The sequence below is a fragment of the Teleopsis dalmanni genome, chromosome 1 (assembly GCF_002237135.1).
Source record: "Teleopsis dalmanni isolate 2A chromosome 1, ASM223713v2, whole genome shotgun sequence".
In the NCBI taxonomy this organism is placed as follows: domain Eukaryota; kingdom Metazoa; phylum Arthropoda; class Insecta; order Diptera; family Diopsidae; genus Teleopsis; species Teleopsis dalmanni.
In genome coordinates this window covers 187510483-187535869 of record NC_051846.1, presented here as the reverse complement: position 1 = coordinate 187535869, position 25387 = coordinate 187510483, and the positions used below count along the sequence as shown (strand labels likewise).

General features: G+C 30.2%; 3 protein-coding genes across 4 annotated transcripts; 2 read left to right on the top strand and 1 right to left on the bottom strand.

Annotated features, from left to right (window-relative positions):
* The first annotated feature begins 1177 nt into the window (after positions 1–1177).
* Positions 1178–13981, top strand: LOC119670793 (partitioning defective 3 homolog). 2 transcript variants are annotated; one of them, XM_038081199.1, is made up of 9 exons: positions 1178–1511; positions 5295–6767; positions 6825–7049; positions 7119–7648; positions 7750–8025; positions 8088–8695; positions 9581–10079; positions 10691–10789; positions 12937–13981. In XM_038081199.1, the coding sequence occupies exons 1-9, from the start codon at positions 1332–1334 to the stop codon at positions 13454–13456; spliced, it is 4410 nt and encodes a 1469-aa protein (XP_037937127.1). In that variant the 5' UTR covers positions 1178–1331; the 3' UTR covers positions 13457–13981. The 2 variants fall into 2 exon arrangements, with proteins under 2 accessions (XP_037937127.1, XP_037937129.1); XM_038081201.1 differs by lacking the exon at positions 10691–10789.
* A 3284-nt stretch (positions 13982–17265) lies between these two features.
* Positions 17266–20186, bottom strand: LOC119670792 (probable tubulin polyglutamylase TTLL1). The gene is made up of 7 exons (XM_038081198.1): positions 19860–20186; positions 19568–19765; positions 18799–18986; positions 18159–18345; positions 17895–18096; positions 17494–17834; positions 17266–17421 (listed from the first exon to the last, which is right to left on the bottom strand). The coding sequence occupies exons 1-7, from the start codon at positions 19916–19918 to the stop codon at positions 17280–17282; spliced, it is 1317 nt and encodes a 438-aa protein (XP_037937126.1). The 5' UTR covers positions 19919–20186; the 3' UTR covers positions 17266–17279.
* Positions 20187–22677: 2491 nt separating this feature from the next.
* LOC119672551 (allantoinase) lies at positions 22678–25105 on the top strand. The gene is made up of 7 exons (XM_038083624.1): positions 22678–22866; positions 22931–23082; positions 23164–23431; positions 23513–23658; positions 23840–24177; positions 24670–24875; positions 24939–25105. Exons 1-7 carry the CDS (start codon positions 22711–22713, stop codon positions 25095–25097), a joined length of 1425 nt encoding a protein of 474 aa, XP_037939552.1. The 5' UTR covers positions 22678–22710; the 3' UTR covers positions 25098–25105.
* Positions 25106–25387: the final 282 nt, after the last annotated feature.

Sequence of the window (25387 nt, the reverse complement as noted above, 5' to 3'; positions counted from 1 at the left end):
TATTCAACACTTAATATATGTCTCTTATGTCTGCCAAGTTAACTAAAAGTTTAGAAATAATTACTTTTAACTCTTATTGATATAAAGATTATAGTGACACTGAAGTCCACCTGAAGTTGGAACATAAATTTTTACAATTTTTCTGTAAGAATACAGAAAATTGGCTTTGAATACAATTGTTTTTATTTTGACAAACTAATAAAGTATTAGCAGAACAAATACTCGTACATTAAATTTCGTTTTAATTTAAACTCGAATGTGCAATAGATTGTCCGTATTTCAATAATTATTAGCCATTATATTATAATGGCTAAGTGTGACCACTAACTTCTTTGGCATTTTTCCATAGTAATGACTAACATTTATTATCCTAAGAAGCAATCGTAAAATATCGAATGTCTTGTGACTCAATGCATTTTCTTATTTAATTTTTATTTTTAATGCAATTTATTATTGTCTTTTCAAATTGTGATTTCATATTATTAAATTGTTTATCTTTCTATAATTATTTTATTGAACTTGTACACTTAAAAAACAATTGATAAAAGTCAAAAGTAAATAAATATGATTGTAAACATTTGTCATTTTTTTGATACAATATAAATGATAGCGTAAAATAAAACCCAGGTATTATATGAACATTAAAAGAGGTTGTAAGTATATATAATACTATATTCAATCTGTACATATGTACTCTATTGTTATTTGCAAAGAATGTTAGGCTATAACAAAAGGAATTTCCTTATCAGTTATCAAAAGGTAATCAACTATTCTTAGCATTACGAACTTTTACTTTTGTCGATTTTTGATAAGAAAACAATAGAAATGCAGGAGTCTAAAATAAAAAATACGAGGGCGTACATATAAGTACTTTAGAAATATCAATATGTATTTGCTCTAGTATGCGTTCGTTTATTAATTGATAAGAAATACACCTGAACTGAAAGAAAACTGATACACTTATGATATATAGTACATATATTTTAATATCTTTTTATGAGATTGCGTCACTAAAGTATGTCGCATTGCAAACAGATAAGAAAATAACTTCCGTTTAAGCAAAGTTACTTCAGTACTAAAAGAAATTTTAACAAAGCAGCAGTAAAAATTTAATTGTAAAACATTTTGCGCGGTATCAAGTATCTCAAATGCAATTAAGTGAAAAAAATTAAATTACATAAAAAAAATCTTTTTTTGTTTAGTACAAAATGTCGTAAGCGAAACTTACGATCTTAAAAGTGTAAACCAAAGTAAAAAAGTGTGGCTAACATACCAAAGATAACGCACAAACACAAAACAAAACATAACTTAAGAAAAAATAATATACCAAAATGTTTGATATATCACCAAAATGTCCAGCTTTGGCTAGTAAACTAAGCGGCATATTTGGTTGGCGTCATACATACAAAGTATCCGAAAAGCATGAAGGGATTACGCATGCATATCTTCAGAAATCGTATTCATTGACACTACCTCCCAAGCGTCCACCATCGCCGTATTTATTTGCTAAGGTAAATCGAAATCTATAGTTGCATAAATAAACAATACTAATTTTAATAAAAATTAATTAATCTTATTCAAAATTATATATACATGTTTATATATTTCGAAATCATTAGAAATAAGTATTTTAGGTTTGATTTTTCAACTATCTTGATAAGGCGAAATCTATCTCAGCTAGGCGAATTACTTTACATAATCATATTCCATATCAATAGCAACTAAGCCATCTTGGCTTAGTGATGATACTTCATATTATACTAGTATATATTGACTTTAATACAAGACTACTTAAGCTTACTCTACCTACTACTGAACATGCTTTATCTTCATTTTAAAAGAAATTTTGTATCAAGTAGCCTCTGCAGTTGAAAACAATGATGCTATTTAAGTTAAAACTGAAGATACTCTTATATTCGCAACTTTTTGAAAATCTAACGCAGCAATAATATACTGATTACACATATAGAACATTTATATGATTCCCTTTACAAAAGATATATACTTGTAAAGAACGTAGTAACTAATGAAATTAAAAAGATGAGGATGAGAAATCAATTTAAAATCAATATAAAAGATCTATAAAAGGTTTATATTTTAAAATAGGTCCTAGTTTCCTTTATTTCATAAATCATTTTACAATTGCAATATAACCTTTTAGAATGGTACACATAAAACAAATAAATATATAAATTATGTATATACTTATAGAAGATCGAGAAACAGGGAAACTAGCAAATCATTCAGCGAGCTTAAAGCATTAGCGCGTAATAGGGGTGTCTGGAAAGCATATGTAAATAGACTAAGTTCTTGAATTGTGATTGTAATTTATAGAACATGTTATAATAATAATATATTTATAATTTATATATATAATTTATAACCTTGGCACTTGTAGTCCAAATAAATTATATACAGACTATAAACTATAAAGTCCAAATAAATTATATACAGACTATAAACTAATTAAAAAAAAAAATTTATTTATTTATAATGAGTACTTGACAATAATCGAAACAGCGTTTCAATAAATTAAATAAATTTCAATAAATTAACTAAAATTGTTGTTGTTGCCTTTCTATTTCTATTCGAAATCTTCAAACTTTAAAATTCTTTCTTTTCGTCATAAGACGGCGTGGCTTTTGACAAAATAAAATTAACATTAATATAAATTATTGTTTAAACTACAACTTTTTCATCTTGAAACATAGAAGGTTATAACGAAAATAGTAGTAATAAGTATAAAACACTGATTTGCCGATCGGAAAAAGTGAATATGATTTGAAAAATTAAGGCTTAAATTGACGATAGTTCGTTTTGTGCTGGAACACATATGATTGCTCAACTGAATATATTGAAAACAAACAAATACTCAATGAGCTCAAAGTAAAACTTTATAAGTTCCAAAAAAAATATAAACTTGATCAATACTAAAAAAGGAACTAAGCTCGATAGAGCAAAATCCTCGTGGCGCTCTTACGAACGTTGCCAATTGCCATAAAAACTAAAATTGTTTGATGAAAAAATTTTCCAATAGAGAAATCTGTAAATAAACAAAATTACTTACTATGTATACAGTTTATTTAAATAGTAGTCGATTAAAAATATTGATAATCGAATAACTCTAAAACATCAAGCAACACTGGTTATGTTCATTTGGGAAGCCTTATGATAAATGGTCGTTCTCCGCTAATGTTTTTGAACTATAGTCACAAGGTTAGTGCTTATGTCTAAGCTTGAAACAAATCATGATTCTGAAGTTATAGCCCATCAAACATTTAAATAAGCGATAAAGGACATTAGAACAAGATTTATAAAAGTTGCGCTTAGTTCCGTAAAATTGCAATTCAATTTGAACATCCAATAGATATAATTTTATGAAATCATTATAAACAAATTCGCTAGATTTCCTACTGTTTAAATTAAATTTTTATTAAATTGATACCAAATCTAAAGTGTTCTACAAATATTTTGTAATAGAGTCAATTAAGTTCATAACGTTGATAAATTACCGTACGAGTAGTATTAAATAATTCTTCTCCGATAGGAAGTTTTGCTCTGATAGGAGAAATAGTTAAACGCACATCTGTGAATTTATTATTGTCAAGGAATTAAAAAAATAAAATAGTTTTCGGCTGTCTGAAAAGAATATTTTTGAGATAGGGACTTACAATAGATTCACGTACTCTGTTTTACTGCTTATTACATCATTATTTTTTCACTTGCAGAATATCATAGATGTCTGCTTCTGGTCTTGAATGTATTATAAATCCATATTCAATGAAAACGTTAATATTTTACTGCAAAAAATATTTAATTAATTAGCTCAACAACATAATAGATAATATAAACTCGAAAAACTTTGTAGAACATTTCTTTCAACTGATTTTCTCCACTGGTGGAGCTGACTAATTTCTTGATTTCAAATTTTTGTATACGTGATTTTCAAATCGTACCAAATAACATTAAGTAATGTCCAGCTTTATCAATCTAATCATATTTTCAGTATTCGTTGCAATTATTGCAGTGTCATAAAGTTTTTAATCAAAATGCTTTTTTATACCCACGTTAGAAATGGTGATAATCTATCAAAAGCCTTCAAGTTTATATTGCTTAAGATTTGCATTGATAAATTAAGTGCATCTGACTGACCATATGTACAAATTAATGATATTTTATTTATCAAGTCGAAGTCAAGGGCAAAATTAAAACCGAAGGCGTACTATACTTGGAAGCTTATCTCTCTAGACTACGCGTTTTCGAATTAAGCCAATTTGGAATAATGTTTCGCATTAAATAGCAAATAAAAATTAATTTTTCTTATTTTATAAAATTGTGAATTAATTAATAATAAAGTTGCATATGGGAGGAGTCCAACAAAATCAAAGAGTCATTCAGAGAAATAGAAGGGCTTCGGTAGCACAATTTGTGCATTTCTTGCTCTGATCGCAGCACTTTTTTAACCTTTTTTTTATAGTTTTACCCAAAGTTTTTAATACTATTTTACTTTATTTTTTTTTTTTTTTAATATCATGTGATTGTAAAATTGACCCACATTTTTTTTGTTTTGCTTTAATAAAATAAATTTGTTAACAATTTTCGTTTTTATTTTGCTTATTGCTGTTTTTTTTTCTTTTTGAATTCTTTCCCAACAAATTTATTTTTTTTATTACCTCTGATGCATGCTCCGTTGCATTTCTGTGATGCAATTGCATTTGCTGTTAACCAACTGAGTTTCTTTACTGTTTCATTGCAATGGAATTTCATCTTCTTGATTTCATTGCTCACATTCGGTGTAGCCGTTGCATTGGTTGCATTGTAGCGATTGTGCACTGCCAACAGAGCTGAAGTCATTACAGTCGAGACCGACAAATTTGTTTTCCATGCATTTCAGTGTGGAACACCCACGTGCAGCAATGCTCAATAGTCAGTACTCCATGGAGTTCCAGTTTGAAATATGATTGAACTAATAAACCAGCAAAAGTGTTACAATTTAATTTGTTTTTGAAATTTTCTGTTACTCAACAGGCCAAAATAACAAACCTAAAAAAATATCTAAACTTGAATGATTACAAATTTGCATTCTTATATTTATAGAAAATTCTTAAATATTCTCAACATTCATCAAATATGCATAATGCGTCTATTATTTGTTTGCCGTTTTAGGCCGACTTCCTTTTGCCTTCTTATGTCAATGTTTACCTTCACGCACTCACATTTATAATAATTAAAAATTCTTAGAACGTTTCTAAAATGTAAATAATAATTTTTATTTTGTCTCTCTTCCGTTTTAGGAACCAGATTCTTGGGTAGCTGTACATCATTTACAAACACAGTCCGGTATACTCGATCCAGACGATTGTATTGGTGATGTAGCTGATGATCGTGAACAAATACTTGCTAGTTTTGAAGATTCAGGGCCAGATCCCGGTGTGCCGCAGGGTGGCGGTGATGGTGCCTCAGGCAGCTCATCTGTTGGTACTGGTTCTCCAGATATATTTCGAGATTCCACAAACACAGATGCGCCTACAAATGGTACACATATCGACGCTTCAACACCTCATATTGAGGTAACTAGTATCCCTTCAGGCCCAATGACTGGTTTGGGCTTGCAAGTACGCCGTAGCAGTGATCCTAATTTATTGGCATCACTAAAAGCAGAAGGTGGAAATAAACGTTGGTCAGCAGCAGCACCGCATTGCGCAGGTGATTCACCGGAACGTATCTCAATGGAAAAGAGTGGTTACTTAACACCACAATGGGAGGAAGAAGATGATACTCAGCATGCTACCATTGTAGTACCATCTCAACAACCATTTGCTCGTTCAGGTCGTTTGTCAATGCAATTTTTTGGCGATGGCAACGGTTATAAGTGGATGGAAGCTGCTGAAAAATTGCAACAACAACAACAGCACCATTATCAACAACACCCGCCGCAAAACTATCAGCAACAAACACAAATTTACACCACCAAATCACTGCCACGCGAAAGCAAACGTAAAGAGCCACTTGGTCAAGCTTACGAATCAATACGTGAGAAAGATGGGGAAATGTTATTAATTATAAATGAGTATGGCAGCAAATTGGGTCTTACTGCTATACCAGATAGTGAACATGGCGGTGGTTTAATTGTACAACATGTCGAACCAGGTAGTCGAGCTGAGCGGGGAAGACTCCGTCGTGGTGACCGCATACTTGAAATCAACAATACCAAACTAATTGGGCTAACAGAAAGTAAAATACAGGAGCATGTGCGTCGCTTATTGGAAGCGTCGGAACTGCGTGTAAGAGTTTTACGTGCTGATCAAAAAGGTAACAAATCACGTAGACGTGATTTGAAAGTAGCAGAAATGATAGAAGCGGAAGAGAAAATGGCAGCTTCTTCTGAATCAAAGGTTGCTACTGTTTCGCCTACACGTAAACCACATGCAACAGCCTTTGGTGCATCGTCACAAGTATCTATTGAGATCATACTGAAAAAGGGACCAAATGGCTTAGGTTTTTCCGTAACAACACGAGATATTCCTGTGGACACACTTTCCAGTGGCGGTCAGTGCCCAATATATATAAAGAATATATTGCCACGTGGTGCAGCTATAGAAGACGGACGCTTAAAACCAGGTGATAGATTATTGGAAGTTGATGGTGTGCCCATAACTGGTAAAACACAAACAGATGTCGTATCGATATTAAGAGCAACACAATCGGGAGCTACTGTGCGAATTGTGGTTTCAAGAAAACAAGAGTTAACAGGCGAAAGAGAAATTGTAAGTATAATTATTTAAAATTAAATATTAAAAATTTTATTACATTTTATTTTTAAGAACGAAAACAAAAAAGATGATTTAAGTTCACCTTCAAAACCACCCGCGCCTGTGTTGCCTGTTTCAATGCAGAAAACACACTCCAAACAAGATAAGCAATTCAATGGTGTACATAAATCAAGCAGCGCTCGTTCTTTATTTGAACAGCACAGACAACAACAGCAGCAAAATATCAATGAATCTCAGCATTTTATTGACGCTGGTAGTGAATCTGCCGCTTCGACTGTAAGTTATTATTAAAAAATTATTTCTTCAAAATAATATATGAAATTTTTCTACATTTAATGTTTATAGGATAGCATACAGGCTGGCATTGCTTGGAGATCTCGTGAAGTGGTCACACTTCACATACCCGTGCATGACACTGAAAAAGCAGGTCTTGGTGTTAGTGTGAAAGGAAAAACTAGTTCAAATACTTCATCTTCCAGTGGTAGTAATGGCACTATTAAACACGATGGAGATTTGGGTATATTTGTCAAGAACGTTATACATGGAGGCGCTGCGTCACGAGATGGTAGACTTCGTATGAATGATCAGCTCTTAAGTGTGAACGGAGTTTCATTGTTAGGCCAAAACAATGCAGAAGCGATGGAAACTTTACGTAGTGCTATGATTAACAATCCAGGCAAACATCCGGGTATGATAACTTTATCAGTAGCACGGAATATTGCTCGCTCTGCTAGTTCTGGTGATATTTTAGAACAAACAAACGATAGTTCGAATACGAGCGAAAATTCCGGTGCCACGGTTATATACCTAAGTCCTGAAAAGAAGGATGGACGTTGTAATAACAGTAATGGTGGAAATTCAAATGAAATGAATCGGTATGTTAAAAAATAATTAGTGGGCTTATTTATTAACAAAGTTAATCATTTTATTTTTAAATCCCCCCTTTAAATTAAATTAAATTTTGTATTCTCTATAGTTGGAGCAATCCTGTTTTGGATCGTCTAACCGGAGGTGTTTGCACATCGAATTCATCAGCAGCTCAGCACAGGCGTCGACCATCGCGCGACCAATTGGCGAATAATAATGTTGTGAACAGTTTACATTCATCTGGAGGTGTACATGGCTTACGTAATGACAGCTATTACATAGCGACAAATGATACTTGGTCACCTGCTTTGCATCAGCACCATATGTCAAATGGTTGTATGAATAATAACGTTTTAATTGAAGATGATCCGGAACCTATGTCACCGTAAGTTTAATGGAAAAAATTATATATATAAAATCATTAACACCAATAATATTTTTCTATAGCACACTACCGCATCGTCCAAATGACTCGGTTTGTACACAGAGTAGCGCCAATACATCAATTGCCAATGCGGGTGTTGCAACCAATTTTGATGCAACCTACTCCTCACAATTAAGTTTAGAAACTAACAATTCTGGTGTCGAGCATTTTAGTAGAGATGCACTTGGGCGTCGTTCAATCTCAGAAAAACATCATGCTGCGTTAGATGCACGTGAAACCGGGACTTATCAACGTAACAAGAAACTGCGCGAAGAACGTGAACGTGAACGTCGCATACAACTCACGAAGTCAGCTGTATACAGCGGTTCAGTGGAGTCACTAACAGCACGAATAGCTAACGCTAATGCTCAAATACCTGGTTATAGACATACAAAAACAGCATCTGGTATAGAAACACAACAACTACAAGCAGAAGCACAAGATAAACTAGGCGATTTAGGTCCATCTCTAGGCTTAAAGAAATCTTCATCGTTGGAATCACTACAAACGATGGTGCAAGAAATACAAATGTCCGATGAACCACGTGGACCAACAGCATTACGTGCGCCAAGAGGTCGTGGTCGTGAGGAAGGTTTGCGTGCAGCTGTTGTTAGCGATCATGATGTTACTAGTAAGTTTATGATTTTTTTACGAATTTTATGGCCGAATTAATGTTTACCGGATCAGAGTTTAAATTTATAATAAATTAATAGTCAGTTATGTAGTTATGTAGCCTTTCAGGTCGCTGTTAAATGAGCTAGCTTTACGAAGTACTGGAATCTTTACAAGAATATTTATTTTTATTTTTATTTGAAAGTATTTATTTTTTTTTTTTTGAAAGTAGTGAGATGAACGTAAGGTGTTGAGAAATCTGGTATTAGAAATAAACCCACAGAAGCAGCTCAATACATTTTAAGGAGACTTGTAGCTGAAAAGCTACTTAAAAATGTATATAGAAAGTCTTGTATTATCTGTAAAACCACACAAGGCATACAATATTTTTAGGCGGAGTTTAAAACCTCTGGTGTTATGTGTTCAGCCACATAGGGCATAGGTAATAATAATTATATAGGTAGTATTCTGAAGTCTTGTAGTGTCTGTAAAACCAGTTATGAGCATTTGACACTTTAAGGATTAACTCAAGAAGACCTATAAAATCACACAATAAGGTATTTCCAGAAGTTATATGTAATCTGTAAATCACACAAGGATGAATTCAAGAAGTCTTATTATCAGTAAACCCACACAAAATCGTAGGGTATTTTACGAAGGAGCCTTGGAACATTCGTGTGACTATTGCGTAGCTTTACTTAAGCCACACAAAAACATAGAGTTTCTAAGAAGTTTTGGGTGACCTGTAAAGCCATGACACATAAGCATAGGACTTTTTAAGAAGTGTTAAATTACCTGTAGAGCTATAAAAGAACTTAGCGTAATTAGGAAGTATTGTATTGCCAGATTAGCTACACAAGAGCATAAAATATTTTACATATTAAAAACATAATATTTTTTATAGAAGCACGAAAACATTGGCTACTGGAGGAAACTGACAACAATGACGGCGGTTTCTCGCATCGCAACGGACCATTCCAAAGTTCCCTTAATGATGGTAAACATAAATCTCGCGCCAAAAAGCCAAGTATTTTACGTGGTATTGGACATATGTTCCGCTTTGGCAAGAATCGTAAAGATGGTGTTGTGCCTGTCGAAAGTCAACCAGCAGCGACTTCAAATACGAACGCAGAGCGTACAAATACAACAACAGCATCGTCACAAAACAACAAAATTCCTGCTGCTGCACTAGCAGCACTAGATCGTAATGCGAAAATAGCGCCACCCGCCTATCAGCCGCCGCCACCATTACCACCAGCAAATCCAATAAGCTCAAGTGGTAATATCATCACTGATAGTCGTGGTAATATATTGAATAATAATGGCATACACCAAAATGATATATTCAATCAACGTTATCAACACTACGCAAACTATGATGAATTGCATCAGCAGCAAATTAGGTGAGCGCGCGTTTGCTATACTTAACAAAATTCTTATATTAACAAAAAAAAATTAAAAGACAACAAAGAAGTTTACTAAAAACTAACTTTTAACGGAAATTTTCTTTATCATTCTAAAAATTTCTATTAAACTAAAAACCTGACAAAAATAGACTAAGAAATTCCAAATCCGTCACAAAAATGTTTCTGAAGCACATGTGTATCTGATGAAAGGTATCTCGAAAAGGTATCTTTTCTATTGCAAAGATCATTGTATTCTAAACATAGTGCCATGCTTTATATCTAATGCTTGTAAGCACGAAACATACACAAAGACACATGATCATGGTGATTAATAATAATGAACACACATATACACACTGTTCTATTCAAAACATTTTCTAACATACACATACACACTAATTACATATAATCTATCTCTAAACCCTATGTCTACATTTTATATATAAACTCTATTTTTCTATTTTCCTTTATCCACTTTCTATTTCTTTTTTTTTATATATATGTTTATATGCAAATTCACGCTCGTATCTCGAAAACCTAAATGTAAAATAACTTAAATCGCAAACACAATATACAATATACATATGTAACCCATCGTGAATATGTAGTGATGATAACTCCTCAACTAATGAAATTTTATCGGAGTCCACATTAGAATGCATGCGGCAACAAGTTAAGATGCAACGCATTAAAGTCGAAGCTGAAAGGTAACTAATCCAATACACACTCCAACATACAACGTTTCTGGACACAAGCTGCATGTGTCATTTTTGTTTTGCTTGCTTTAGTTTAATAATTTTTTATTAATATATAAATATTATATGAGTATATATATATATATATGGTATATATATATATACTGCAGAGATGTGTAGAATTTTTAATGCTTTTAATTTCGGGTATCTTAACTTGCTTGACGTAGTACTCAATTCTTTTAAAATTAAAAATATATATTTTTTTCTTAATGATTTTGTTTTTTAATTTAATAAAAATAAAAATACTGACTAGTGGTAATTTTATAATTACTTAAGTTAGTTAAATTATTTCCACTGATTTTTATTTACATTTTTAACTTATTTAACCTATAGCGCAAATAAAGTTATATATTATAAAATAAGTTTAAAGTAGTTACTTGTTTCAATTGCTTTTAGTATAAACACCAATGCAGGAAATATAGGGAACCTATTATTACGGAAACTCTAGACATCTACTCTGTTTCTATTAGACTCTTTTAAAAGCAAATTTGGTTCCGATATCAGACATTGAGCTGAACTATGCTTTAAAATTCAATTATGACACACCCATCTTCAGTAATTCTAGTCTGGAATTGAATACGGATTAAATTGTTCTATTGTATGTGTTCTCTGTCCGTCTGCCAGCTCTATGTTACATATCTAATAATAACACGATTAGCCGATTCGTTTGCTTTATTATTTATGGATCATTCTAAACAATATTATATATATTATATCCAGAAACCCTTACAAAAAATAATGATTAAGATCATTCATAAATATTATGATATAAATAAAATCATTAATTAATTTAGATAACTAAATTAACTTTATAATATAAATTAGTAATCAATTTCTCTAGTTATTTAGATAATTCTTGAGTTATTATTGCTGTAATCTTACAGTCATTTAAACCATTTACAAGCAAATGTATTTAATAAGAAATATTATTTACATTACATATATTATGGGTAATCGTTTAACCATTATATATTTTAAATTTTTTTCAATTAATTGATTGTTTCATGATATTTTTACGGGCCAATTAAAATTTCACGTCATAAACCACACTAAGCTGTTAATTTTTTTTTGTAGAAATTAAAGTGTCCCATAAACAACGTCCGGACTTTTTACACTCCAAATACGGGAACTAAGCTTATTTCTCAAGCCATTACGAAGCCAAAAACTAAATCCATCGCTTAAGATAACTTTTACCTGAAATGTTTGGTCTGTTTTAACTTACCCTGAAGCTCATTCTTGTTTTTATGCAATAAATTAGAATCTAATTCAAATTAGTCCATGGTGAGTTATTGAATATTGAATATATTAGCTATCGGTAAGTGTGCTTGTTTCGGATTTTTAAAAAAAACATCTCTGTAGCTACATCCATGCTAAAGAAATAAATAAAAAATTGCTAATATAAAATAATTTTGACCTGTAACCAACCTTATAGTTACCAGTCAATAATTCAATCTCTTTGAAAAATGTGAACTGACTGAACTACACCTAGACCCGTTAGATGCGTAACAATATCAGATTAGGTAGTTAATGACAATACATATTTCGTAAGTTGTGTGTATTATTGACTAATGTTAAGAATTAGTTCACTTCAACTAAGAGATGAAGCTCAGCCCCTTAAAGGATTTTTGTCGAGTGTTTGCGAAAGACAAGTAGAAACAAAGGAAATGTCCGAGGGTATTTAAAACCCACTTACTAAAATTTCCTACATTAATCACTGCTGGCGATATAACTTAAAATGTAGTGGTGTTTTACTTATTATTTACTGCTTATTTATTACAGTTGAAAATATTATTGCTTACTTTCTAAAGTTATTACCAAAAATATATTTATTTTTAATTATATTTTTTGAATTTGACTACACTAAAATGTTCTAATGTGCTTGCCTCATTTATTGTATATGCATATCTATTTTGGCATGTATTCTTATTACTAACTTGCTTTTGCTACATGCATATACACATATATTCATATATGTGTTATTTATATTGTAAATAATTATTTGTAAATATAGTAAACAATATTATTCATCACGATTTTTCTCTTTCATAAACGCTTGCATTTTGTCTATTATATTTTTATGGTTGATATTGACTGTACAGTCGTCGCCATCATCATTATCATTCGCAACGTAGTGCACGGTCGCAGGATATACAACTACAACAACACATATTACTGAACAAAAATAATAACAACTCGAATAATAGCAATTCCAACAATATTAGTCCAATGAATGGTGGTCTAAGACCAAACTCCAGTTATTACGAATATGAGACAGTGCAACATAATGTCAGTGGTACACAACAGCTACTGCAACAACAACGCACTGGCAGTATTAAACAAAATGGTCATCACTCACCCATTACAGTGAATGGTCACCAGCAAACCTCTGGCCAAGCTCAACCACATTGGAAAGCTGCAACCATGAATGGTTTCTCACCAGCGTCACTAAATAGTAGTGCACGTAGTCGTGGTCCTTTTGTCACACAAGTGAATATTGTACGAGCTGATAATACGGTTACCACTACTCAGCAGCCTACCTACCAGACAGTGCAGAAACAGCAACCACAGTTCTCCAGCGCTGTCGGTAGCATGACCCAACCGCATGCTTCAAAAGTGTGACTATAGGCGCACGCTCTTCGCCGCACACTGCTTAACGGCGAAGACGTTGCTATCGACAGGGACAATTCTAACGAAACGGATATTAAATTATTAACAAATAGCGAGGTAGACATATTTTATATGGCAACGGAATGTTGAATTACATTCATGTAAACAGCAACAATTTATGGAAAACAGTGCCTAGCAAACAGCGCTATGCTGTAGATTGTAAATTAAAATATACAATTGTAAACGAAGTCCTTAATTTAGTTTGTAGTAATGAAAATGAATCCCTTTATTTTCATATGAAATTGTTTAAAAGTTTTTAAATAAACTCCATTTAATAAAAACTTTTATTACTGTTAATATTACTGGCAAATAAAAAAAATTTGTTGAAAGCCTTCCATGGAAAGTGGCCGCCCAATAAAATGCAAACCAAATGTATTTTGTTGCTAATTTGTAATATATAAAATAAACTTATATGAGTAATTTGTTATATCAAGTTGACAAATAAGTACTTATAAATAATGTTAAACAATTAATTTTTTGCTATAAACAGTATTTTTTTCTTAATGTTTTTATATTAAATTAAAATTAATTGTATTTTTAACATTTAAGTTCGTATATGTTTATACATAAATTCATTAGATATTAATGTTAATTGAAACGAATTAAATATTATCTTTTGTTATATATTTAATAATACATTTTTTTATATTTGAAACGAATCACGATTATAAAAGATGACTTAAAGATTTAAAATTTTTATATTAAATTGACTAACAAAACTCAAAATGAATTCAAGTCAGGATTGATTTAATATTTACTAAATTTACAATGTAAATTTATTTAAATTAAAATTCAATTGGTGTTTATTTAAAATTGGAGAATAAATAAATATAAATACATTTGAAAAAAAAAAAAAATAATAAAATTTGCACTTTAAAAACAAATCAACTGTGATGAATTTTTTATAGGGATATTCACAATCTGAGATAATGAATTAGATAACTGAGTAACATAGGTGAAGAACTATATAGCAGAAATCATAAATGAATGGGTACATCTGAGGAAAGAAAGATCACTGTGTATGACAAGGAAAGGTTGAAGGCGTAAGTGGGTTGTTATATGTGTTATTGCTCATTTAAACTCTTATCAGGTTACTCGTTTACCCGGCTCTTTACTCAAGATCGTGAATACCACTAATATTTCTATGTATTAAAGTGCGAATTTTATAATTTCATTAAATTAAAATTTAATTTTTTGGTATACCTATAACAGAACGTAACGAATACAGTTTTGTATTTAATGAAAATCTTTAGAATTAATAAATCGAATTAACAAAAATACAAAAAAAAATCATATAAGCAATAAACATTTTATAAATGTAAAGCACATCAAATCAACAATGAATTATACGTCTGGAAAACATAAAATTATTTAAGATAAAAATATTTCTTATCAAGCTTTAAAAGCTTATTAGTTGGTAAAGATATAAAAACTAAGAAATATACAAAAAATTATATAGCTATAATAATTTTTATTGTAAAAATAATTAAAATTAAATATTCTTAAAAATGAATAACAAATAAAAAATATTTAAATCATTACTTGAAAACTTCGTTTATAAAATGAAATGATTTTTATCTAAAATAATAATTATCTATACTATTTGTTTCATCAATTCAACATTTGTAAATATAAGTAAGTTAAATTTTCATTATATCAAAGAAAAACTTTTAATTTTATTATTTGCATGTATTTCAATGTATTAAGATGTATAAGTTATTGTAATTATTTATGGAATTTTTGTGTATCTTAATTTAAGCATAAATAATAAATTCCAAGATTGTAATATTGAGAATTAATTAAATTTATTATTACTTTTGTAATACATAATTCATTATGTTTAAATTATACTTTATAAATGAAAAATATATTATGTGACATACATAACGTATGCAAGTAATTTTTTTATTTTGATGATATCTATTATATTTAGATATATTTTATTTAAATAAAAAACAATGAATAAAAATATATAAATTTATGATACAATGAATTTTATTTTGAAATTCTAAAATTAAATATTGAAATATCATTTAATATTTGCTAATTTCATATGCTGTTACTACCAATTTGTGACACATTACAAGGGATATTTTACATTTTTTATTACATATAATGCTTATAATGCGATGACTATATTAAACCAAAAATAGAAAAACAGGAACAGGACTTTCACTTTGTTAAAATTATTAAAATATCAAAATGGTCAATAAATTATGATAATGGCTAGATCGTAACTCCTATTAATATTCACATAAATAGAGAATATTGATGCATTTATGACTTAACTCAATGACTTCAGATATCACATATTCCCCAAACTATGGAAGTTTGTCGGAATGATTTCTCTATTGAAACCGGATGAATCGGTTGAAATCGAAGGAAATTATATAGGCCGAACTCTGTGCTCTCTCTAGCAACCAAAGTTCTGTAGTCAATGATTTTTAAGCAGATATTGCCACTTCTTTGCTTATCCCCTATCAACATGATTTTTGAAAACATCACCACAGGTCTTTGTGATATTACATTTCTATTACGTATAGCTTCAATTAAGTTAAAATTGTTTGGCTGACACTCACAAAGGCATGAGTGTTTGACATAGTTTACATTGCAATTTTGTGCATTGACAGGGTCCAACGTGAAGTCAATAAAATATTGGATCCGCAAAAATGTGGTAGGCAAGGTTTTTTTTCTTAATTATCGTATACCGAAAAGACAGTGTTGTTTTACCTATTCTTTTTAATCTTTTTGTGCCCGAGGAGACAGTTTTCCAGAGGTAGTTGAAATCAAAACTTTGTACATAAATATATGACTTTCGCCTTGGTCCTGGACCCAGGTCGAATATTCAATAAGATCAATGCTTTCCTCTTCCAACTGGGTGGGTAAATACTTTAAAAATGCAGTGGATACAAACCGGACATACCTCATTTTCTCCATTTTTGTGGGTTTTTTTGCAATTTTTCCTATGGTGCTCTGTTGTGAACCTCACAGCTACGAGACGCACTAAGAATCTCCAGTGAAGGCAGAAGTCAATGCTTCACAATGAAATTGATTGACATCGCATGTCACATGAAAATCATTTCCATGCGGAATTTAAAATCTTCTTTGTTATGAAGCATAATCAGCTACTATCAATGAAATTTCTTCAATCATGCCACACAAGTGGATATCCAAACAGATCTATAGTTTGTAAGAACCTCTCTTCAAGTTACATACGTCGATTTCTTACATGGTGTAATGAGTATACATTGTAACATAATGCAATAGGAATAGCATATGTCTTTTTTACCTAAGCAATATTTCATTTAAGATAACCATTATGCAAGGAAAGATGTCTCTACAAGCAACAAGAACTGTCCTGAATAAATTGATGTACAGACGTTGCCACCTGCTAAATGGCTATAAAAACGCGTAAATACGCGTATGTCCATGTATGTCCATACATGGCAGATATCGTGAGATGCTAAGTTTCCTTCATCTGAACACAGGTTAGATTTGTTACCCCCATCTGTTTCTTTTCTTATTCTTATCTTATAACACATCAAACTCATTATGCCATTCCATTGAACTAGTTTTGTCATCTTCTTATATACTTGCTTAGGCTACCTGAGCAACATTATTTATAATAATAAAAAATTGTTATTATGAGCACTTTGTAAATGAAAATTTATGTTATTTCATATTTCTTACTAACTAGTATAAAAATATTTTATATCAAAACATTACAATTTTATAATACAATAGAATTTCATTTCTAATTGAATGAAACTAAAATTTATTTCCAACGATTTCCATACGCACGACCTTTATTAGCTTGGCCTGAAATTTGTAGGTCATCTTGTGCAGCTAAATCTTCATCAAATAGTAGCTCAAAATTTCCTAAAGCTTCTCGAGTTGGAACCTTATTCCAACGAACACTAAATGAAATACATTTATTAAAATAATTACATGTTATCCTAAAATAATATAAACAAGTTAATTGGACTTACTCGGGTAAACCGTCAGGTGGTAGTACCACTGACAAAACGTTGTCAATTAATTTATACTTAAGTATGCGATCAGTGACAGTAGTCGATGTCAATGAAGGCGATGCATTCACCTCTATTAACCAAGGTTTTAAGGTGTTATCGATAATTATGTCTATGCCATAACATTCGAAACAGTGACGATCGCTAGCCATGACTGGCGCTACAGCGCGCATAGAATGTACTATTAACCAGGTAATTTTACCGAAAAGTTCATCTGTCACTTCTTTTCCACACGTACTTTCAAGATAAAGCGTTAAATTTTGTACAGACCACTTTCCACCATGCATGCTATTATAATCACACTACATAGGAATATGAAATAAATGTCACTTCGAACAAAAAATAATTAAGTGATAACTTACGCCATGTTTCTGAACGCTGACATTGGTCAGATGCACGTACATATTGTCCAGTTCGGTAACACTTGTGTCATATTTGACAGTACAAAAACGACAGAAACCCAGTTTGTATTGATACACTTTTAGAGGACGAAATGATGTCACCAAAATGTACAAACGTAAATCAAATTTTTTTCCACCAATCAATAATGGATTATCAATATATCTACAAATAAAGTAGTTCTATTAAAAATATTCAACCATTAAATATCGCCTGAAAAAGTTTACCTAGATATAACATAGCTTTCTTTGGAGTTAATAGGATGAAATGGTCCCTTTGATTCGCGTGACCATTTTTTTAGTTTTGATAATTTATTAATGAGAAATATACCAGTACCCTGTGATTTGCCACAAGGTTTCATTATCCAAGTACTTGATGGATTCTTTCGATACTCCTCAACAAACATATTATAATCTACATATTTAAAATAGACAATAGTATAGATTTAAGACAATAGTATTTTCTTACCGAATAGATTAAATGTTAGATGTGAAAAAACCCACATGAATATGGAGGGATAGATCTCTTTTCATTCGAGGGTGTCAATATATGGTGTTAAAATATAAAAGAAATTCCTAGCGGCTAAAACCTTAATTTTAAGGTTTCGTACTTCTTTTTATATCTGAAAAAAAATCTATCCCTTTTCAAAAATAAGCAAACAATTATGTAAAGAATTTAAAGTTTGCAGAATAGTTTAATAAAAACAAAACAATTTGAACACTAAATCTATTAATAAGTAACAAATCAAATAAATATAGCGATTTTCTATAAATTTTTCTTCCAAATTGTTTTTTGTTTTGAATGTTAAAATCCCATCGGACATTTATTTTAAATAGTAAGAAAATATATATATATATATATACTTACCTGCTGGGAGCACGAAAGTTGTTGGTATGAAATCCAAATATAGGTATCGAGGATAACCTGAACCGTGATCTCCTTTTTCAGCTAAAGGATTGCCGTCACGTTCTAAATCTTTACGATATCTTTTGATATTTTTAACCAGTAAGTCCTTACGTGATAATTCATAATGATTAGGAAAATGATTAATCATTCTGTAAAAGAAAAATATGATCAGTTATAGAGTTATTAATATTATCTTTTACGATTAATATTGGAAAATATTGGATAAAATAACACAAAAATGATTTTTAATAGGAATTTTCACTATTCTATAGTTTATTACATTCTGAATATTCTGCATATTACTTTACTAGATTAAAAGCGTTTGGAACTAGATATATCTTCGACAATTCATTGACTATTTCATATTATTAATAAACGCATTTTTTGATTAGATTGGTTCATCGTAGTATTTCTTTTAAATATTTTTATTACTCATAAAACGAAATCACTGTTTTCGGTATACTTTAATACAAATTTTGGTTGCCATCTGAATGCTTTTACTGAAATTAACTAATTTGACCAGCTACTCCAAAAAAACTGGTGATCAGATTACGCTTATATAATCTTATAATTAACTGCTAAATAATGAGAAATGATATGTTTGAAAAAAAACGCTAACTTCTGGCACTTTTTTGAAAAAAGTTAAGAAATAATACCAACTAAATCAAAATTTAATTAACTTTAAAATGCTAAACCGATAATTCTATAGCAATTAAAATATTTAACTCACTGATTATCATGCATACGGTATCCACTGTCAACACTAAAAACATTGCGACATGTGGTAACACTGGACCAATAGAAATTCCAATCATCTTCTGCACTTACTTGAGACCAACCACGTTTTTCGAAATTATTTACCAAAACTGATTTATCAAAATCGGTACAGAAATTGATTTTTATACGCTCATGTCCATTAGTGTTAACTCTAAAAATAAATTTGATATAAATTACAACTCATTTAATTATAACATTTTATATTTTGTATATAATTATGTATGTGTTCTCACATTTGAAATTACCTGCCATAAATGTTCGATAAACTATTTTGTACACGTGCTTTCGAATCAATGCCTGCCATTCTTCTTACCTTACATCAAACTCTCGAGCCACTCGCAGGACTACTGAGCGACCATTAAATTATTCAACAAAGTTTTCAAAGGAATTGGCCTAGTAAAGAGTGCGGGTATTTAACAACTCCAACCAAAACGCAATTCTGCTTGAAGTTTATTGAACCAACAAGTTATGCAGCTCCAAAGTACAATAAAACGATTCACGTTACTAAGGAGTTGTTTTGCTCCACGTTTCCAAATTAGTTCCAAAATTTATAACAAATTGACATTTTTTTACAAATATTTCGAAATCAAAAAGTGCTATTGAGAATTATTTTTTGATTCAATTATTTTACAAAGTCAAGGCACATATGTATTTTTTTTCATACTATTATGTATTAATTTAATTACATTTTATATTGTCATTTAATTGCTGTATAAAAGTATCCTTAACAGTTTTTTTGGACCATAGTCTGAATTTCCAAACACGCCTGAGGTACACAAGTGAAAAAACATTAATATACGTCAACGCTCAAAGGCAATGAGAACTGTCCTCTTTGAATTTTCGATTCTAAACATTTATATATATGTTTTTCGGATATCCATGAAAGAGCTTCTAAAAATCCTTAACTCACTCTACTCAAAGTAGAGTAACTGTTATCTTTATTTTATATATAATAATACTATAATGATATACCATCTATATTTTTCTAATGTTTCAGCAAACATATGTTAATAGTTAATAGAAACCCAATTGCTATGGCCGCCGTAAAAGTTGAGAAAATTAGAATTAAACAGTACGGCACATTAACACATGGTGAAATACAGATAAGAAAATCAACGGCACAAATAGTGCTACTGATATATTATTAATATTGTTAAATATTATTAACTTTTATTATGTTAAGAATTAACGATCCTAACGATCCTCCTACATTTAGATTTTAAAGATTAATGATTTTATTAACCCTGTGAGATGACTTCAATTATAAATATAAAATATATATCGGGTGTACTACTCGTATAATAAAAACAAAAACAAATAAATTAATCTACTAGATTAATAACAATGATATTATCAGGGTTACAGGAATAAGATTACTTACCATGACAGAATAAGACTGAAACACAATGGCAATATAGATAGGATATCTTTAGAAAAAAGGTAGAAAATCTCGTAAAATTATTTTAAATATAAAGCTATAGAAAAGGGAAAACATATCGAAAGATCGATTCAATAGCTACTGATGGTGAGTAGTAACTCATTTAACTCTTATTATATTATTATTATAGAGCCTTGATTAAATATCTGAATTATTAGCGATTTCGTGATAGTCTCTTCATTTTTAATAACGTTCCGATTATTCGTAACAGAAGTCGTCTGGTAATAAATTTTTACAATAAATTATAACTTTAAGCCTTCGATATGCACTAATGTAAATAAAAACTTTCATAAAACATGTTATTCTGAAATTTTGCTCTTATAATGCACGGAAACGCTATTACTGGTAGATATTTGAGATAAAAAGGATTAGGATATCGATAAATTTTACACTAATCAAAAAATTGATTTAAGTAACGTAACATAATGATAAATTTATTTGAAGCTATGGTAGACCCATAGAGAACTATATATATATATATATATATATGAAAATATTGTAATAAATAACAAGAACCTTCTATCTCTTATTGGATGGCTATTGCTTTAATTTAAATTTGCTATTAAACGAATTTTTACTAGAGTCTTTGTAGTTGTGGATACGATACTTACATTTTTCATAGCGTGTTGTTTAAAGACACCCATGGGAGTTGAATTTGAACCACTGACAATATATTTAACTCGTAGACATATATAAGCTATTCGTCTTTAAATATTTCTGATTCGTTTGCATTATAAGTAACAGGTAATACCGCCTACATTTTAGTTCAAATATTTTACTAAACTGCGGATAAAGCTATCCTATGTACTTGGAAAAGATCTTGAAATTTAAGCTACTCTTTACACTGCGTATGAATGGAGTTTATAAATTTTAATTGGAAAAATAATGAAATCTTTTTCACATATTTTCATTGTTTATCCCATATTTGATTATCTTAGCGTCTCCTTCTGTTGAAAATAGTAGATACTGTTGCAACTTAGGTGGAAAGTATATATAAAAAAAATTAATAATTTACTGAAATTAAAACTAATTAATCAATATAATATAATTTATTTTTTTTATATATTAACAAACTACTAACATAATAGGGCTGCCTACAGTCGCAGTGATTATCAGCACCAAGTTAATTTCTGTATCTAGTTTCTATCACTGACATACGTATAGTAATATAATATTATATATATGAAAGATATCTTGAGAAAATTAACATAAAAATCCGTTTAGATAATGCATTAAAAGTATATGCACAACATATGAAAATATTCTAAAGATATATTTCTAAAATTTTCTATAAAATAGTTAACATATGTATTTTAATTTCTCTTGTTTTATCAGTTAAGAGAAAGATCGATCTCTTCTCGAAGATCCAAAAATACACAAATGCTTTTCCTATCCTCTTTGCAGTGAAAATCGAAAATCCGAATACTTTTACTCATTCAGTTTGTTTTAATCTTTCCGAGTGTCGCAACCAAAATCTTTTTAGTTAGAAAACTTATACAGAAAATAATAAAATAAATACTAAAATAATATATGCGTTAATTTATAAATAAATTCAAATCAAATTAGTAAAGAAAAAGATTTGTTTAAAATAAAATACAATAAAATACTTCGGAATTATTTGCATATTTAATCGGATGAAATAAAATTGTGAACATATAATGGATTTATTATTTTTAAGTAAACGCATTTTCTTGGGCACAGAAGAGGGTTTTACGCATGGGGGCATCATTGTCGATACCGAAGGCATTATAAGAAAAGTACTTAAATCAGCGCAAGAAGTAAACTCATACCTTTACAATACAGAATCAGAAGCAGTAAGGGAAAAATATAAAACATTATAAGACGAATTTTTATTTAATTTTTTTTTTTTACATTTAGGTTTACGATTTTGAAAATATGGTACTTATGCCGGGTTTGATTGATTCGAATGTGCATATAAATGAACCCGGACGTAAAGACTGGGAGGGCTTTTTATTAGCAACGAAAGCAGCTGCAGCCGGTGGTTTTACTACAATCATAGATCGACCCACGTAAGTTATTTAGTCGTCTATTAATGTAGAATAAAGTCACTGAAATTCCTATCAGTTACTGTCTGATTAAATACTCTATAGAAATGCTTCGCCGCCTACTACCAGCGTGGCAAATTTGAAAGCTAAGACATCTACTGCACGTGGTAAGCTCTATGTCGATGTTGGATTTTGGGGTGGATTAATACCAGACAATACAGAAGAAATAGAAGCTTTAACTAATGCCGGTGTTATGGGTATGCAGTGTACGTTATGTCCAAGTGCACAGCCAGTTACAACAGAATTTCCTGCTATGGACCGCGTACAATTAGAAAAAGCCATAAGCAAAATACCTGAGGATGTTTTAATTGCCGTAAATTTCTCAAAAATTACTATTATATAATTAAAATTATTGTTATAACGTTTTAAATATACTTTTTGTACAATTCTACAGTTTCATGCAGAATTACCACTTACACAGCCAATAAAACCTAATGAAGCTGAGCCTAAAATGTATGAGTCCTATTCACGTTCCCGTCCGATAAGTATGGAAACAGATGCTGTCCAATTGATCTGTGAGCTAGCACTTACTAACAAAAAGTAAATATTATATATTTATTAAAAGTGATGACTATCTTCCCAAACCATATTTCCTTTTATAAGACTTTTTAAGATTCTAAAAATTCGATTTTAATTTTAGTTTAAATCATTTTTTTATACTATCTTTTTTATTCGAAATCCATCACAATTTTTTAATTGAAAAAATGTTCTTTCCACTCAGAAAGCATTTCCATATACTGAATATAAGTGCTGCTGAGACTCTGCCGATTATTGAGCAATGTAAACGTAACGGAGGTAAGATAACCTCTGAAACGTGTCCACATTATTTGACACTTGCTGCAGAAGACATAGAAGACTGTCATACGGAGTATAAAGCTCAACCTCCAATAAGGAACAAACAGAATCAGAAAAAATTATGGCAAGGCTTAGAGAGTGGATGTATCGACTTGATTACTTCAGATCATTCACCTGCAACTCCTGGTGCCAAATGTTTAACCTACGGAAAAGCTCGTGGTAACTTTTTAAACGCTTGGCCAGGCATATCTTCACTTCAATTAGGTAAGAGACGAATTATTTTTCTAATACGTAAACCTATAGGAAAGTTTTTTTTTATGAATTTATCATAATACTAGCATTGATATTATCGATGTTATTATTATTGATATCCAAATATATTGTAACAGATTTTGATTACAAATTCGAAATATCTCTTATTTCAAATTTCCTAAACAAAACTTTTAATCGTTGAATTTATATTGGTAATAATAGTAGATACTCTATGAGTCAGATGACCAGATTTCTATAGCCTACAAATGGGATAGATTCAAATCAGACTCTTTTTGATTTGTTTTTCTAAAATTTTTACACTTTTATAGCCCTTTTAATTTGTGATGTACAGTTTCTGCTCAATTTTAATTATTTATAATATTTATTATTATTTTATTTATATCTTGTAACATTTTCTGAAAATTGGACGATTTTAGTTTTTTTTAAATTTCTTAAATTTTTCCAAATTTAACGTCTTTAATTTTTAAATTTTTTTGTTTGAAGGTCTGTCAATTATATGGACCTCATGTGAGCAACATGGTCTTGGATTAAATCATATATATAATTTAATGTGTAAAAATCCTGCAAAACTTTGCGGTTTGGAAAAGTTCAAAAGTAAGATTGAAGTTGGTTATGACGCTGACTTTTGTATATGGGATCCAGATGAAGATTTTGAAGTTACACCAGATATGTTATATTCCGCAAATAAGGTAAATATGTTATATTACAATTTCATTGTATTATGTATACTCTAATATATATTTTATATGAAGGCAACTCCTTATACTAATAAGCGACTACGGGGCGTTGTACATGCTACCATTGTACGAGGTCTACATGTGTTTCAGAAATATGAAGGATTTGGGCAGCCATTAGGGAAGGTATTGTTCCGAAAAAGTGGGAAAAAAATTGTTAAATTCGTACGAATGTAGGCTTAATTATTTTAAAATACTCACAAATATATAAATAATAAATATTTGTTTTGGAAACTTTGGAAAAAAAGCGCTTTATGTCGTTAAAAATATTTTTTATAATTGAAATGTTTTTTTATGGATTTAAATAGAATAAAAAATACCAGTTTTATAGATATATTATATTTGTCTATATGTAGTTTCTTGGTGTCAAATCAAACTACTTCTCTAAACACCTATTCATTCTGTTAACCAAAGCATTTATTCTATCACAAAGAAAATTCGTACCTGAATATTTTTATCTAAGTTTT